The sequence below is a fragment of the Taurulus bubalis genome (genome assembly GCF_910589615.1).
Source record: "Taurulus bubalis genome assembly, chromosome: 2".
Lineage (NCBI taxonomy): Eukaryota > Metazoa > Chordata > Actinopteri > Perciformes > Cottidae > Taurulus > Taurulus bubalis.
The window spans coordinates 36,564,883-36,584,042 of record NC_136590.1 but is presented as its reverse complement, the minus strand read 5'-3'; the positions used below and the strand labels follow the sequence as shown (position 1 = coordinate 36,584,042).

Below are 19,160 nucleotides of genomic sequence, written 5' to 3'. Positions count from 1 at the left end.
CTTGCTTAATCAATTTATTGCAAAGTGTAAGCTGTATAAACTGCCTTACATTTAGAATTAGAAAAAAAAGTACTCTAATCTTGAATTGTATGTCAAAGTAGTAGTGCAAAGTGTATGCAGTACTTCATAGGCTACATCGGATTGGGCCATATGCAGCTCAGAAAAGAGAGGAAATGATAACAAGCAGCCACAGCAGCATTGTGGGTAATATGCTGTGTGTATGTCTGCTGCTGTTCTTCAGGGATGTTGCAATTTATGTATGCTGAGCTAAAAGTCTAACTATAATGTAAAACTTAAAAAAAAGTGTAATCGAGTTGTATTATTCTTGTCATGTATGTATCAACTGGATGCTTAACAAACATAAGGTTAAGCATCTTACCATCTTAAAATCTTGACTTATTGTTTAAATCAGCATGCTTGGTGTCTGTGAAGTGACAATTATGTCTAAACCACCAGTTAGACTTTTGGTGTGAGTGTGTTTGAACACTCCCATGTGGTGTGAACGTGAATTACACAAAAGTATAAAAGGGCTTTTTTCCCCCAGTAACAACGCCACACTAAAGGGTCTCAAGCTGTTACCAATTGTTGCTAATATCTTATACTAGTTTATTTTACCAGTCCACCTCAGTCAAAGAGTTCCACTAAAAAAAGTATATGCATTTGTGGGCCTATCATCTCATTGAGCTTACAGGTCCACAAGTTCATTAGGATGAAGGAGGGAAACACCACATAAGTGGAAAAATGTGAGTAAGCTTCAGAAGGGGTATTAAGAGATTAGTAGTACTAGTGCAATCAAAAAGTAAGCTTTTATACATCCCTGTTAACAGGTAGGCTTATACCTTTTGCCTACTTGCACAGCGGAATAATAATTCTGAGGAATGAACGGACGTTCAGACGTTTGTCTCTTCAGCCATCAATGCACGGCATTGTTTATTTGCTACAAGCTGCTCTTCCGTGAGAGTCAGGTATAAACAGAGAGAGAGAGGGGAGAGCGAACATCGCCCTTTTAAGGAAGTGGTGTCATGTGACTTCATGCCATATGGAGGTGCAACAGCGCCTCCTCCTGAACAAATGTAATTACATGCATTCATACATTTATCAACTCTCAACAATCCCTGGTTGCGATGTTAATGGGTGTGGAGGGAACTGATTTGAATTGTTGGTGATTGTCTAGTGACCTGTCCAGAGTAAACAAAGTGTGTACGTCATTACATCCCTGACAGGAGTAGTAACCAGTCTGTAAGTGGTGTCACAGTTACTTTACACACAATCACGAAGTTACGTGTGTGCGGATGAATAAATAATGACAATAATTGTTAAACGTTTAAATTAAAATATGAGTTCCCAGAAACGCTTATCTTGTGTGGCTTGTATTTCAAATTGAAACATTGTTTGAAAGTTCAACCTAAGCCATCTGGCAGGACGTGTAAATAGTTTCTACTTCCGGTAAGTCCACCTTTCTGTAACGCTAAAAGCTTCTGACGGTGGCGTCGTTCCCTGTGTTGGCGGATAGTCCGTGAAGTCCATGGAAATCGTCACCTACAAAATAAACAGCTGCTTGTAAAATTACACATCATATGTGAGTTTTGTGTTGAGACCAAAAATCTGTGTCAGCTATTTGCTAGCGAGCTTTCATTTTGAAAATGCTCACCGGAAATCTCGTGATATGTTCCGTGATTCACGTCGAATACAGATAAGTAACGTTATCATGTAGCTTCACTGGAGCCCCGCCCCACATCGAGCCCCCTCTTCCTCCTCCTCCTCCTCCTCCTCCTCCCATAACCCCAAGATCTACCTGCATTCCTGTGTGTCCGTGTGTGCGCTTGCAGGTGTGCGTTTCCACCATGGTTTCCCCTGATGGCGACAGCCTGTTGGGACTTGTCTCGTCCTTTACTCCAACTTTTGTCACGCAAAAGAATAAGCTCACTGTTTGTGAATAAACATCATACGATATTTGTGAAATCGAATTAAACACAGGAGACAAAATGTGCTAAGAAGAAGCTGCCTCTCGCTGCCATATTTCCGTATTTTCCTCCACTCTGTCCCACTGGACACCCTATGGGAGGGACTACTGCGTGCATCACCCACGGGGAATACGTGACCTCCTCGTTGACAAAACACGGGCTCCTAAACGATGAAACCTTACTTACTTTTAGCCTGCATGTAGGCCCACCTTGGTCCCGTCGCGTGGAATAGCTGTGTGCGCAGATTCGCGGCGGTATTTGAACTGGAAGTAAGTATCTCTGCGGGCCTAAAGTTAGACGGATATCGCTCCTCCGGCTGAGCTGTCGCAGCATTGCAGATTTAGGATGAGTCCAGCTGCGGATTTCACGAATACCTCGGTAACCGCGTGACGCGTCGACAGCCGACCGTGGTCACTTTCGCCAGGTGATGTTTGTGGCGTAGTTGTGTAAACTGAGACGTGGTTTCTTCGTGGAATGCGTCGCTGTGGGAAAACGAGGGTTTTGGGTGGAGACGACTAAACTTAGCATTCAAGCAATGTCAGCCTGTGAAGTCTGAGCCCGGAGACATAAAGAGACTCAGCAGCCACACGGTCGCCTCGGTGGTGTAAACTAAGAAAGGTGATGATACAGATGTTGGTGTTAAGGCGAAGTGTTCTGATCAGACAGTAGCACAACATTGGCTACAAACTTATATCCATACTTTAAAAAAGAAAAAGGAAAAAAAAAGAGGCAAGCATGTGTGTTCATCTCCAAACTTGTGTCTTAACCCTTGTTACAAAGCTCGTGACAGTTTACTGTGGTTCATGAAGTGAAACTTTTAATCAATCAGAAACTATATCAGTTGCCCAGATTTGAGGAAATCCGATGGGCTCCAGCGCGAGCAGCGAGGTGACTGTGTCAGCACTATTGTTTTAGTCATGTCGGAATGTATGACACATCCTGTCATTCGGTTACGCGTTTCATATCTTTTGTCTCGGTATGTATTTAAAGGCCACGTGCATGTCTCGTTTCTAAAAGATCAGAACAGAAACATTTGTGAAGATGTATTCAATATGACACCTTTTAAAATATATACTACACTGCATTTACCTTGTTGCCCCTAAGCGGATACAAATGGAGATAAACTAGCTATATATATATATATATATATATATATATATATATATATATATATATATATATATATGAACAACAATGTAGTTATACATTGTTCTTTAAGCAAAGTAATACAGTCATCAGATCATATCCAGATATGTGACATGTCCAAGCATGGTAACCTTAAAAATCATATTGTTAAATTGAGCCAGTTTTGTAACTTTTCTTTGTTTCTTTAAGTTTCAAGTCAGTTGTATGATCTGCTTTATCTATATCCACACCCAGTGGTGATGCCAAGGTGTACTGGTCACGCCCTGAGTACGCCTCTACGTCATCGCAGCAGGATGAGAACCTGTATGGTCACTTGGTCAGCAGTAAAAACAAGATTTTCGGGTGGTGTTTAGTTGATCTTCAACCTTTGTGAAATATCTTCATATTGCTGTAGAAACTTTTAAATTATTCTGATGGTCTACATTTTTGTTTGTGGAAAAAATAGGCAATTTCAAAGACCAATCCTCCACATTGGTGCTTTAAATCCTTCAGGGCCTTGTTGGTCCTTGCTGCTGGCAACATTAAGTGATAACTGATGCAGCACCACCGAAACACACAAAGATGTATGCTCGTAACAGTTGGTGTGTAAGATGTTGCTTGGCTCTCAGTAAAAGCACTCCCCTCTGGCCAATTTGGCTCCTGATGTAGAGGACTCTAGGTGGGTGTAGTGTGTTTCACAGGTAGGAAGCCGAAGTAAGTTTCACTCCAATGAACAAGAAAAGCTTGTTAAGGCAACACTAGACTTGTCTATTGTCTTATTTATATTAAATAATTATAAACTTATTATCGGAATATTTTTAAAGATAATTCTTTCATGCATGTTAGTTTATTGCACAATATACATGCTCTGTGGCAAATGCAGTTAGTTTTTCACCCAGGAGTAAACACTGATCTAAGAAAAAAGAAGGCTAAATATTAGTTTGTCAACAGATCTCTCTCAACAAACGGCAGTAGATTTTAATGACAGGGTTTATTGTTAATTGACATGGCTGTATGGCCGAAGAATATCCTATATTATTAGTGGAAACAACAACAAAAAAAGCTTGGGAATAGTGCAGAATTAGCTTTGCAGCAAGATGATAAAGAATAAATGGTCCTACTATGGGTTTCATATCAATTAAATCACAACTTGTTCTTTTCATGGGAATCACAGATGTTAGTTAAGTTCTTCAGCAAATGATGGAAACTCAAAAGAGTTGTTCAGCAGTTGTAAATTGAGTCGAGCCTAATACGCCTAATGAGTCTTAAACAATCAAGATATGATATTTGTTATGAAGGAAATTATTGAACAAACTAACAAAGAAGAGATAACAAAGAATCTACGAAAGAGATGCTTATCAAACACAAATTATTACAGTTTCATGATCTCTCCAGAAAAAGGTATGCAACCTTTTTAAAGTAACACATTCTTTCAATGTTTTTTTTTATTGCTGCTATCACTTATCCTTTTATTTATTTTGCCACTACTTGAGCCTGTACGCTGCTGCTAGATAATACAGTCCAGGGGATGTACCCAGCCTGTGTTGAGTATGGCGCCGGCCTTAACCTGCTTATTACTACTCAGCCTCTTGTATAGTTTCTCCTGCATTCAGATGGGAGACAATATATACTGTTCAGTCCAAGTGACACCATTTTGCAAGTACATTTAGTGAGAACCTCTTCTATTCTTTTATATAGTGGCGTGAAGTGACACCCATCTTGATCCCGAATTCTATCACTAACATTGAAGTTTAAATAATAGATGTTGGTAGAAGCAAAACCAAGCAAGTTTCAGAGATAATGCTGAAGATAATCAAAATGACAACAGAGTAATGTCTGTGTCCTCTACAACTATGAATATGGAAATTAGCTCAGTTTTCAGTCAATTTTTGGAGTCCTTCAGTGCTAGTATTATTAGTATACATTTCATCCTCATTTTTATCCCCCAGCTCTTTCTCTCCTTCACCCTTCACACACAAACACACCCTCCCTCCCCTTTGCCTGGTTGCCCAGGAAACACTCAGCCATTCAAAGGCATCTACCCACACGATACAAAAGGGTTCACACGCACCTTTTTCTCCCACTGGTAGCCGAGTCCTAGACTTCTCGTATGACGCAGTGGCGATGCCTACTCTGCTGCTGGTGCTGCTTCATCTATTGATGTTATTTTTAGTTCATGCACTTCTGCTACTCACTACTGTTACTATTAATGGTAGAAGTAGAAGTACGGATAACTTTTTTTTTTCTAAATCAAATTATAAATACAGACACGTGGTTCAAAAAAACATTGCTTCAGACTTTGCAGCAGATCATTTTTTCTAGGTTGTTAACAACTCACTTATAACTTAACTATAGCTCGACTGACATAAACAGCAGTCATTTAATAATTTCCGTAATTAGAGATGTATTGTAGAGTATAGAAAATATATGCAGAATCCCTTCAATTACTATGATATATATATATATATTATGATATAAAGACCTTTTTAATTATGTCATTAATACAGCTAAAATCTTAAACTTGTAGTCTGTGGAGTTACAATATTGTAAGACTCCAAAATATCTCACTTTTATGCCTTTACTGGAATACTGACTGACTTAATTGTTAATTTTTTGAGGTGATGAAATGCCATATAGTTCTCTCATGCATGCTGCTGTAGTGCTCATGATGTTTGCTTAGTGGTGGGAAGGTGCAAAACACTGAACTATAAATTTGAACCTCCCTTATCTTTTGTCTTTGCATCAGGGCAGCTGGCACTCGCTACAACGTTGCGATGGCCAGCCCAGATGGGATCGAGCCGGCGGCTCAAAGCTCAACGGTCCAAAACTTGGACACTAGGCGCTTTTCTCATGACATTCACGATATGTCTCCAGACGAGAGAGATGGCCTCATGTCCAGCAGTGGTAAGACAAACTATCCTGTTTGTAAATACATTGAACTGTTGAAGCTCTAATGGCTGCATCAGCAGACTTTTATTAAAATGTTCTCATCTTCCAAATTGCAGACGGTCGCCCTTTCTATGTGGTGCATCATCTTCCTGAAGTAAAAGATGAGGGTGTGCCTTTCTTAATGCCTGGTATACCTATTTCATGCAGAGTGGACAACACAGAGAAATACACTACTCGCTCAAAGGTACACCAGGTTTTTTCTTATCATGTATGGAAAATAATTTACTTTTTTTATTTGGTGGTTGTAAATAAGATGTTTGTATTTATAGAAGGCTTTAGATAAGCTTGAAGTTAAAGCACACACATTTAACTTGTATTACTCACTCTTTATTACCATGTCAATCTGATTTCATTGTAAAGCCTGGCTGAAAACACCATTAAGTTAAACTCAAGTGCACTTTACCGTTTTAACATTATGTGATATAAAATCTGCTGTCTGAGTGTTTGAACTTGAAATGGTTTGTTTTTCGAGCCAGCTGGTTCAGCTTGTATATTAGCCTCCTGGTGTTCAGATAGAGAGCTAGGCTGGAAATGACACGGGGAGCTGCTCTGTGCTGAGTGTAGATGCAATGTTGACAGGTAGATCAGGTGAGTATAGTGTTGAGAGGGTCTGAGGAAGTGGTTTCTGGGATGCCAGGTTTTATTGCTGGGGCTTCTGAAGATAGTGCATTCATTTAGATTCAGATTCAGATTCAACTGTATTGTCATTGCACAGAGTACTGGGACAACAAAATGCAGTTTATCATCTGACCAGAGTCCAAAATAAAGCAGTAAAAGTGCAGTGCAATGTGCTGGATAAATACAATGTAGACAATTTAACAATCAGGAGCTCACTACAAAAAAAAGTCTTTTCTCCTTGAACTTTCATGCTACATTTCTATACGTGCATTTTCATTAAAAAGCACAAGATCATGTTTATTTTTTTCGAGAAGCACAACAGGTTTTATGAAGTAACTCTAAGAATGTACCATATTTTCCTAAACTACCTTGCTTATGTACATCTTTTCAATAACCTCCCACCAGGTCCACGTAGGCACCCTGTATACCGTGAAGCTCACACATGGCCACTTCCACTGGGCAGTGAAGAGGAAGTACAAGCACTTCCAAGAGCTGCATCGAGACCTTTACAAGCACAAGATGATGCTTCACTTGCTGCCTCTGGGAAGGTCGGTGCACCAATCTATTTGTTTTAATCGTGCAAAGCAACCTCTCATTCTGAGAGATCTGCAATGTAAATCGTGTGATGTATTGCTCTGAGTTTTTATGGTCAGATTTCTCAAGCACCAAGTATTTTGAATATTCAAATTTCTCTCAAAGATTTGCAAAGGAGAGGCAGCAGCTGAGAGCCATGTCAGAGGAAATGCCCAGCCTACACGGGACTGACCGGACCAGGAGGTCCTCCAGCAAAATGGTATCAAACAAACCAATCAGAAATTTAAAAGATTTTAATGTATTTTTTTACAAATTCAGTTCAATTCAGTTTATTTTATATAGTCCAACATCACAAATACAAGTTTGCCTCGGAGGGCTTTACAATCTGTACACATGACATCCCTATCCCGGGACCTCACATCGCAACAGGAAAAACTCCCCCAATAAAGATAGTAAAAACCCTTTCACAGGGAAAAAAGGGGAAGAAACCTGAGGGAGAGCAACAGAGGAGGATCCCTCTCCCCGGATGGACAGAAGCAATAGATGCCATGTGGCCAGAATGAATAACGTAACGGAGTTACAGCACATTCAATGAATGTGACAGAAATTATTCATATAATGAGTAGTAGGCATGGTCAAGCAGAAGGAGGTAGAGAGGAGGGGCATCCCAGGGGCAGTGGAAGGAGAAAGCGGGGCCATGGCAGCTGGCAGGCTTGGTTCCAGAAGATTGGTGTTCTCTATGAACTACTGTACATACTACTGCTGTTGTGTTGGTCTTTGCAGAGTTCTTATTTTGGTGGGTCAATATAATACAGTATATTCTATTTATAGGAAATATCATATAATAGATTTTGGGACTGACAGTTCTTTAACAACATTTTTTTAGAATACAATTTTACATTATTTTCTTCAATTTTGCTGTATTATAAATATATTGTAATACATCAAGTCTACAGAACAAAACCGGTTACAATTCATAAAATTCAAACAGTTTCAGGCATTCCCGTTGACTCACTTCTACACGTCTTTGGCCTTGTTGGGTGTCAATTTGCATTTCAAAATTGTAAAACATACTTTTACTGACCTGCTTTTCTATTGCAGAAACACCTTGAGGAGTACCTGAATGGTCTGCTGGAGAACTCATTTTGCAGGAATGATCACAGCATGGTAATAGCTTTAAAACAAAGACACGCAAAGCGGATGTCATACAGCACGATGCCATTTTCACATCTGCTTTTTTTCAGCTGGAATTCCTCTCCGTCGGAGTTCTCTCTTTCGTCAATGATCTCGGACCCAAAGGCTTGTAAGCAAACTTACTGAGAGTGTGTGAGGCACAAAGAAAGGTTTAGTGATAAAGATTAATTGTGTCAACTTGTCTCAGGGAGGGACCCATCTTCAAGAGGTCGGGGGGTCACCGGATCCAAGGCCTCAACTGCATTGGCCATCACCAGTTCTGTTTCCGCTGGTCGCGGCGCTGGCTGGTGGTTAAAGACTCCTTCCTGATGTACATGAACCGAGACTACAGCAGGATCAACTTTGTGTTGCTGTTTGACCCGGAGTTCAAAGTGAAAGTGGGCCGTGCTTACACAGACACCAGATATGGAGTTTGCATTGAGAACTTCACTCGGTGGGTCAGCTGTTTGTTTGCCTGCCTTCGTACTGAGAGCTCCACAATACTGCATGTATTTATACCTAAGGATATGTTATGTTTGTGATGCATGGCCTGTTGCTCTTGCTCAGGAGTCTAATCATCAGATGCAGCAGCTATAGACAGATTCATTGGTGGAGTCATGAAATCAACCGGCTGGCAGACACTTCCGACTTTCTCAAAGTGCAACGCTTCGAGGGGTTTGCTCCACCACGGGAGAACACACTCACTAAATGGTCAGATACATATTCTACAGGAGATTTACAACTATCTGTTTTCCCATTTCATCCTCATTTGCTAAACTTTATGGCTCATGGATATTGTTTGAAGGTATGTGAATGGAAGTGGCTACTTTGCAGACCTGGCTGATGCTCTTGAACAAGCTAAGGAGGAAATCTTCATCACAGATTGGTGGTAGGTGTCTGCAAAAAACTAGATTTGTTGATGAAGAAGCTTTGTTTTACCAAGTTTGGAACATTTTATTATTTTAGCTACATATGAAGTTTATTTGTAATGTTAATCATGTAAATGTCTTTTCTGTCAGGCTCAGCCCTGAAGTGTTCCTAAAGAGACCAGCAACCGATAACTACTGGCGCCTGGATGAGATACTGAAACGCAAAGCAGTAAGAACTCTATATGTCTTGTTCTTCTCCTCCATACCAGTTAAATCATTTTCAAATGTCAGATTACCTGCGCTGATACATTTTGTCTTATTTAACCTTCCTGCAGGAACAAGGAGTCAAAGTGTGTGTTCTGCTGTACAAAGAGATGGAGATGGCCCTTGGCATCAATAGTGAGCACAGCAAGAGGACTCTTATGAACATGCACCCAAACATCAAGGTCTGTCACATCCCCACATAATTTGATACACACAATAACCAGAGGCCTCATCTTATGCCTTAACATCAATTTGAACTCCTATGTCCGTCAGGTAATGCGGCATCCTGACCATGTGTCGTCTGTGGTGTTCATGTGGGCTCACCATGAAAAAACCGTGGCCATTGACCAAACAGTGGCCTTTGTGGGGGGGGTTGACCTGGCGTTTGGGAGGTGGGATGATAGCCAGTACCGGCTAACTGACCTGGGTTTGACAGAGACGGCCAAGGAGGAGCCCAAAGGAGATGCAGTCGTAAGAAACTGATAAAGCATGCATGTGTTTACATTAGTTCATGAACCTGTGTGTCACAATCCCTGTAGACACTCACATATGTCTCTGCTATCTAGGATAATGGCGTGTCTGACGGTTCAAAGCCATCTGAACCAGATAAGCAAGCAGAGCAGGACCCTGATGACCTGACTGGCAACACTAAACTGTGGCTTGGCAAAGACTACAGCAACTTTATCAGGAAAGACTGGGTCCAACTGGACAAACCGTTTGAAGGTACTGTCTCAAGCTCTAAATCTCATTCAGTATCTCATACATGCAAACATATTGAGAGGAAAGAGCTGAAAGGTTTTGCTTTTTATATATTTTTCAGATAACGTCGACCGTACTCAGGTTCCCCGCATGCCATGGCGTGATTTTTCTGCAGCTGTTCATGGGAGCGCTGCCAGGGATGTAGCCCGCCACTTCATACAGCGCTGGAACTTCACTAAGGTCAGGCTCAAAGCAAAGCGCGGCCATTTTAAAGATACCTGGGTTACCTGGGTCATACTACTGTAAACATCCTCATCATGCTACTGGATTGGAACATCTTCAGTCTGACAAATGAGTCCATATATAGGCTTCAGTTGGCTTCAATGCATATTTTACCGTAACTATACAAAGCAAAAATGTGTCTATTATTTAAAGCCGAAAAATAAAGTTGGAATATTGTTTTTCTTAGCCACAACTACAACAATATGACTCAGATTGTAAGTAGTAAAATAAAGTGAATTTGTAGGAAACACAACCACCAGGAAGGTCAAAAATCTTGCATTCATTCATATGTTTTGTCTTCTGTAGATCTTCAAAAACAAGTACAAGGACGAGTTCTACCCTTACCTTCTTCCCAAGACTCACTGCACTGCTGACTCGCTCTCATTCACTGTGCCCGGATCCAGCAAGGCCAAAGTGCAGGTATTTAAGCACTAATGACCCAGTTACTATACACACATGATGGAAACACAGAAAACTACCAAAGTGTTTTAAATATGGCTTAGTGTACAAATTAAAAAAGAGCTTTCTGTGTCAAATATGCTTTAAAGATGCCCTTCATCAGGACAACATCAGGGTTTGAAACCTTAAACTCTCATTTGAGGAAAGGAACAGAAATTTAAAGTAACTTCACATATGTTGTGTTTATACAAGAAACTATGTTGCTGGTCATCTCCATATTATGTTGGGAAACAAGTGAAATATAATTACTGTAAACAAGCAAGACCATTTGCATTTTACGTTGTGAGACACTGAGTCAGAGCTAGCAGGAAATCAAATGAATTTCTTAACGGTACAACAAAGAGACACTGTTCTGCCTTTTTAACTGCCGCTTAAGTATTCAGAACTTTTTTGCTATGGCAGATGGTGGAACAAGAGCAAAGCCTGTGGAAGAAAATCACTTCCAACATGTTTATCCTCTCCAGTAAAGCCAGGGAAAACAAATGGACTGCCAACGACGGGGAGGGGAAACAAGTGGAAGCATCTCATTTTCAACGGGCTTCATGGGAAATGTGGTCTAGGTCATGTGAAATGCTAGCCTTAGAAACACAACTGGCGTGGCAGAGGCTATTGTTCTCACGCCATACTGACTGAGTGAGTGTTGAGTAACAATAGCTTTTGCAGTGTGTACTTTCTTCTTCTATGGTGGCCTGTAACCTTAACCTTTGCTCCCTATTATGCCGTAGCTTTCCTATCAGGTTTAGTTGGTCCCGTATTCAGGTTTCAGGGACTCAGTTCTCCCATTTTGTTTCAGAGCTGTGGAGCTCATAGCGTGTCTGCACAATAATATATGTAAAGTAGAAGTTGATGCAAGGCACAAGTTGAGTACATCACAACAAAACAACTGAGAGAAGCAGTTTCAGGTTTTTGATTTGTTGAACATCGATAATACAGCTGAAGCTTTGAAAAGTACTTAAAAAAAAATGTATAGCGTAGTAATGCTTAAGTTCATTGTTCTTCTCTGTCCCAGTCTTGAGCTAAACTTGGACGTTGCAGTTGACTTGATCACAGTAAGTTATTATGATATGAAAGACACATCCCATGGACTGACTTGTCTCATCTCCAGGTGTTGCGCTCTGCCGACCACTGGTCGACTGGAATCAATGAGTGCTCGATCCTTAATGCCTATATCCACACCATCGAGAACAGCGAGCACTACATCTACATCGAGGTAATGCAGGAACAGATATATATATATCTATATATATATATATATATGTGTATATATATATGTGTATATATATATATATATACGTGTGTATATATATATATATACGTGTGTATATATATATATATACGTATATATATACGTATATATATATATATACGTATATATATACGTATATATATATATATATATATATATATATATATATATATATATATATATATATATATATATATATATATATATATATATATACGTGTATATGTATGTATGTGTCAATGCTTTCTAATGATTTGTTGATACTTTCAAAATCATAGCATACATGGCAAAAAAATGTCACTGTTACTGCTTAAGAGTGGGTTCTATTTTTTTTCTATTTGTGTATATATAGATTGGCTTCCCTTCATTTCTGATGTTTCAGCATGTGATTCTTATTTACTTGCATTTTAATTTGACATGTCACTGAGAGATTCTGTGTCTAAGCATGAGTTCTCATGATTCTGAATATAGTCACGGTTTGGCTCTTTCCCTGCCAGCTACCTACCTGTGTTGGCCCTCACCTCATACCGAGCCACCATCTGCCTTTTCTCTGCCCTCAGAACCAGTTCTTTATCAGCTGTGCCGACGATGGGAAGACCATCTATAACGGGATCGGTGATGCCATTGTGAATCGAATCTTGCGCGCCCACAGGTCTGGTTTGATTGCACAAGGCAGATTTACGAGGCGCTTCATTTATTTTGCATACCCACAATCTTGAACCTTGAAGTTATAAAGCAGTTTTTCCATGAAGCTCATAGTGAAATTAAAACAAAGTACATTTCAAAAAGGTTGAAAAATGAGTACATTGCAGCATTTACCCAACAAATATGGAGGAATAGGAAGGAATAGTCCATTTGTAGTAATGTTTAAATGGTACACTTGTTGACATTGTGTCTTACTGCAGAGAGCAGAAGAAGTACAGGGTGTTTGTGGTGGTTCCTTTGCTTCCTGGATTTGAGGGAGACATCAAAACTGGAGGTGGAAATGCCATACAAGCTATTCTGCACTTCACTTACAGGTGAGAGCCTTTTCCTCCCGTTATCATTTATGTGCAAAATGCAAAAGTTGAGGATTTGCTCAAATTGAATTGGGAGAATAGTACTTTCCTTTGGCTTTTGTGTATTACAAAAGTAACTGTTTCACCAGTTACTTAAAAAAAAAAAATAGAAGTGGATAAGAAAGTAAAACTATTATGTTATTGAATTAGTAGTAGTTAAAAGTTGTAGCAACTTATTATCGCTTGTGATTTATCGATATATTATTGTCCTATGATGTGTTGATGAAGTAGTTTTAATGAAGGATTAATGTCCTAGGACCATGTGCCGAGGGGAGCACTCCATTCTCGCAAGACTTATTGAAGGTGAGTTTTCTGGCACTTATCTCATTTCCACACAAAAATCCACCTGACATCACTAAATACCACCTGTTTCCTCTCTAACATGTTTCTTTCTTTTTCTTCGTGTTGCTTCTTTAAACTGAAGCTACTGGTACTAGGTATCTGCCCACCAGTCTCCATTTTCATCCTTGAATTCTTCTTCTTTTCACATCCATTTTTAAAAGTCTCTGTGAGTTTCTTAATACATTTCCATTGTTTTGCATTATCCTTTGTGATTAATGTGATTGTGGTTTGCCCCCCAGTTCTTAAGGACCAGTGGACGGAGTACATCACACTCTGCGGCCTGAGAAAACATACCCAGCTCTCCGAGTCGCTTGTCACAGAGCTCATCTATGTTCACAGCAAGACCCTCATTGCTGATGACCGCTGCTATATCATTGGTGCGTCACCGCTGATGCAAACTCATTCAAAGACATTCAACATTATCTATGGCCAGGATTTAAATCTGTAACTTTAAAGCCCATTTTTGAAATATTAAACCAGGTTGAGAGTGTTAAACATAAATGAAAACGCTTAAATCATCAGTTTGTTTGCCAAGATGAATTTCTTCCACAGACTTTGTGATTAGTCAGCTTTGAGTTCTGCACTCACAGACATTATCTATAAACCTGTAACATTCAAGTTCAAATCCATTTCTGAACAACAAATGCACAGATTATCTACAGATTGCAACGTACCGAACAAGAGAAACCTGGACTCATTGTCAAGAATATTTACGCTATATCACGTTATTTTATTTTGAGAGTTGATTCATGCGTTGAGTGACATCTCTGAAATGACAGATTGTTCATGCTTGTACTCTCCACACGTGTTCCAGGATCAGCCAACATCAATGACCGCAGCATGATGGGCAATAGAGATAGTGAGATGGCAGTGTTTGTGGAAGATGAAGACCGGGTCCTATCCGTCATGGGAGGGCAGGAGTACCAGGCAGGACCCCTCACACTCGCTCTGCGGAAAGAGTGTTTCAGGTCAGGACGAGATATGTGACTGCTAAAATGCACATTTTATTTATGCATGACCATGAACTGTTGCTACCTCTGAGGGAGTTCATCACCTGTCTGTCTGTCATGGAAAACATCAAGATTAGCTTAGTTTGTCAGCTACCAAATGGAATCTGGCAACAAGTGAGGGACCATCTGTTTTTTTTGTGATTTACAAGAAAATCATCTCATATGAAAATTATGTTCAATTTTTTAAATAATTTCCCTTATGATAAACCTATATAGTTTAATTATCACTTCAGAACTTTGAATTATATAGAAGTGCTTGCAGAACGTTTTGGCTGTTATTTATTTATTACTTTTCCCTACCAGTGTTCTTGTTGGAGCTTCTTCAGATCCCAGTGTCAATGTTGATGATCCAATCAGCGATGAATTCTTCTTCTTGAGCTGGAATGCATCTGCTAAACTGAATGCCACTATTTACGACAAGGTATACATTATATAAATGATGGTGCATCATAAATCATGATCTTTTTAGTCAGTAACAGTCGCATTGTGTGGTTTTCTTACCCCCTTTGTTCTCGTTGGTTGATCTTCTACAGGTCTTCAAATGCCTGCCCGACAACGCTGTGCACAACATGCGACAGCTGAAGGAACACGGCAGCGAGGAACGCCTCTGCGACAGAGACCCCGAGCAGGCCAGAGTGGAGCTCAAGGCTGTCCGAGGCCTGCTGGTCCACTTCCCCTTGAGGTTCCTGTGTGAGGAGAACCTACTGCCTCCGCTGAACACTAAAGAAGGCATGGCTCCTGTGGGGCTGTGGACATAACCGCAGCTGAGCTCAGATCAGACCACCACGTAACAGCTAAGAGGCTGCTGCACCACATGCTCCTCCTCGTAGTTTCTAATGGTTCAGCACAGTACACTTAAGTAGTTATGACACTGACGCTGCAGTCGTGAGGAAAGACATCACTTCAACACAGTTTATGTTTTTCATATTATCTCCTTGACTGACGATGAGTCTGAACATAACCACTGAAATGTAGATTTTTTTTTAATCATGATTTAGATCTGTAGCTTAACCTAAACTGTCCAGTTTTTTTCCGCAATGATCGTGTCTGCTGCATAACTTGCACCACAGTGCAATCTGAACTTCAGGGCTGGCGGTGGTGTTAGACACACATAAACGAATGTATGAGTCAGGGGAGGATTGCAAGGTTGTATTGGAAATCAAGCATCTCACATTATTTGCGAACATAGTGTACATTTATTGGTGCAAGGTTTTTGGGTGGGTGGGTGTCTCTGTCTCTCTCTCTCTCTCTCTATCGCACTCCCTCTCTCTCTCGGAGGCTTCACCTCTCACTGCAGTGCCAGCAAATCTGTCAGAACATTTGTGGTTGTTATGGTGACGGATATATAAAGAGATGACTGGATTGTAGCTGAAATAAAAACTGGATAGGGCAGAAAAGGGAGAGTACTGATAAGAGGGATAACTTACTACACCAGGATAGTGGACCGGAAAATAGACAGTAATCTGTTGAAAGAGGACGGATCAAATCTGTCGACGCAAAATCATTTAAATATTTTTGGATGGATGATCAGGTGGGAAAGCTGTTTGAGGGAAAGAAGAGGAGGACAAGATAATGAAAGGGTGCTAGGTTGATTTACCGCTAATTGTTGCTTCTTTTTTTTGTCGCCATGACAACCAAAGTGAATTATTATTTCATCATGTTGTCGGTAGAACAGTACATAACATTCCACGATCCACTTCAGCTATTTCCATGGTGTGTCCAGGTGCCATAAAATGTCTCGCATATCTGCCTTTTTTTATTAATTTACATGCACTGGGCTTTTATTGGGCACATTGAGCCATTACTGAGTAGTAGTGGCATAATGTGTCTCATATTCACGGTTCAATTACCACGGAGCAACATCAAGTCTTAAATCACAAAGAATTTCAGATTTGGTTTCATATGAAATCACGGTATTAGTAATTCTCTCAAAACCAGCTAATCCTCTTGACTGAGCCATTAGCACTGACTCACTACTATTGAGCAAGTCTCGCACTGGACGAACATGTAGCATCCAGATTGTATTGACTGAAATATCGTGTAATAACTTGGCAGAACTTGCTGCCTTCCTCTCATGGCAAAGCAGGACCTGGGTTTGGGTTACGATTATGCAATAACAGAATGTGATGCATGTTTCTTCAGCTCGAAGATATAGGTGACAGAAAAGTAGTTTGACCAAGGTGAGAGGAAAATAAGGCGGTTTTGTAACCTGAGATTGAACATTTGGGGGGAGGGCACTGTTTGCATGTTTGAAGGTTTCTCACATGGCACACAGTCTTTCCAAGTTCATCAGTAACTACAAAGCTCCTGTATCATAACAGATTTTAGAGAACAAAGGCAAAGCAAAACAGACAAAAGGCAGAATGTTGAGGCTTTGTGAATGTGAGGCTTTGTTTTTTACTCTTTCTGTCGTTTTCCTTGTCCCATGTATTTTAAAGAGATCTGTTTGTTAATGGAGAATTGAAATAATGGATTAATGTACATGACATAAACATTATACAGTTCATAATCCAAAATTTTTAAATAGTTGAAACTACAACAGTGCCAGTGAAATACACAGACGTGTCTGTCTGTGCACAACATTTTGTCTGCAACACTAGCAAGGTGGTTCCAGTACATTTAAATCAGTTTGTATTGTCACAGATTGTACATAGCACAGCACACAGTGACATTGCGCCTCTGCATCTACCCCATCCTAGTATTAGGGGCAATGGACAGCGACATTACAGCGTCCAAGGAGCACTTTTGGAACTTGGTGCCTTGCTCATGGGGCATAGGAGGCAAACTAGCACTTCTCCAGTACCACTCTACACTTGATCCTCACTTGAACCAGCAACCCTCCGGTTCCCAGACCTCTTTACTCCAGAGCAAATGCGTCTGTGAATCTGACCGATGACAAGGGGCACACATTATCGCTGCCTTGTCACTACATGAAGCACCTTTCACAGAGGAAGATAATAAAAAGTAAAAAGACACTATGAGCTCTTGCACACTAGGGGCTGGGTATGTGCTATAGCCTGTCTTGTACAGCACAAAATGGTTGCCTTGGGAGGTATACTTAGTTTAATGATTCTGCCGAAATTGTCTGTGATATACTGAGAAGTGACCTTATACTGTTTCTCCCATGATTTTTGTTTTTATTGGCCTAATAGCCAGCATTACAATACATTTTTATGAATATACTACTAACAGAAATTTGTGTTATTAAAAGTCACGGTGTGAAAGTCTTTGTGTATGAAAACCTGCAGATCTAGTTTATTTACTTAGAGTTGCTGATGTATAGCCTACTAACACTGAGAGATAATAAAAATGATTACTTAATCACTTAAAAACAGTTATGAACAACTCAATACACTTGTTTTTATAGAATTTCAAAGTGAATATCTTCTTTTACTTAAATGGTATGTATCAAAACATAGCCTTCGACAGCCAGAACTACTGATTCCATCTAGAAACAGCGTGACATTTTTGCAAGAAAACAAAACTAAGCGAAGGGAAAAAGGATAATTTATTGTCATTATGCAACACAAGCATACACAACAAAATGCTGTTGTAGCCCATTTTCAACACAAAATACAAAACAAGTAATACATTCCTGTAGTTTTTGCAATGTAAACAGCAACAACAAAATGGGGAGCTCTATATTATATGTAAAGCACTGGTTTCACTACTACTTTAAAATCCAGTAGCATCCTTTGTTTAATTCGTGGAACAAATTCTGTATTTTAGCACAACTTTAACAATTTGAAGACTGACTACATAGAAACTGAACCATGTAAATGTTTACTATTTACCATAACAATTAATTAAAGTTAATGTTCTCTATGAATGTTCAATAAAGCACCTAGCCAGATTTTTGTTCTGTTTTTTTACTCTTAGTGGACTGCTTTGGAAGTGAATCATGCATCACTGACAAGCATTATAATCTGTTGAAGATAAGTTAGTCTGGTCTCAATGTAAAATAGCTATAACTATAACTATAGTTAGGATGGCAGCCATATCAGAGCAAAACAAAGAACAGGAAAGGGTCAACTAGTTACTAATAACAACAGATACACTTTGTTATACATTGCAGCGTGTTCTTTAGTTATCAAGCAGAATAGTATTTTTATTGAATTTAAACAGAGTGAAAGAGTAGGTCACTGCAGGACAGGTATGTCCGAGGACGACCTCGGCTGTGCTGCTGTGAGCAGACGGATGCAGTTGCGTAGGTTGAGCTCCGCTGTAATGTTTGCAGGTAATTTGTCCCTGATGAAGCGCCGTAGCCATCCAAGAGGAGAAAACACTTGAGGAGCGTGTGCAGCCAATCGTCAGTACAACCCCGCAAGACTACAACAAGGCTGGAAGTGGGAGGGAGGACTCGGGAAGCAAAACATGGCGAAATAACAAGTTGAGCTGCAGCCGCTTTTGAAACTGCACCGTGTCTTTAGTGTTGGCGTGTAACTACCAGTTCCTAAACAATTTGGACGCGTGAGAACGAAGCCAACGCTTAACTTTAAAGAGTGGTTGGCCCCAATTTACAAGTATTACGGCGGCGCCTGGCGATAAAAAAAATAGTGCTCGTCTGC

The 19,160-nt window shown here is 40.1% G+C and overlaps 1 protein-coding gene across 1 annotated transcript; it reads left to right on the top strand.

Moving 5' to 3' along the window:
• Window positions 1–5,842: 5,842 nt before the first annotated feature.
• On the top strand, window positions 5,843–15,937 carry pld2 (phospholipase D2). The gene is made up of 23 exons (XM_079237003.1): window positions 5,843–5,993; window positions 6,095–6,222; window positions 7,062–7,204; window positions 7,356–7,449; window positions 8,292–8,357; window positions 8,435–8,493; window positions 8,572–8,817; window positions 8,931–9,074; window positions 9,169–9,252; window positions 9,383–9,461; window positions 9,568–9,678; window positions 9,770–9,967; window positions 10,063–10,219; window positions 10,317–10,435; window positions 10,784–10,897; window positions 12,042–12,146; window positions 12,743–12,834; window positions 13,088–13,201; window positions 13,497–13,543; window positions 13,822–13,959; window positions 14,397–14,550; window positions 14,896–15,013; window positions 15,126–15,937. Exons 1-23 carry the CDS (start codon window positions 5,864–5,866, stop codon window positions 15,348–15,350), a joined length of 2,865 nt encoding a protein of 954 aa, XP_079093129.1. The 5' UTR covers window positions 5,843–5,863; the 3' UTR covers window positions 15,351–15,937.
• Window positions 15,938–19,160: the final 3,223 nt, after the last annotated feature.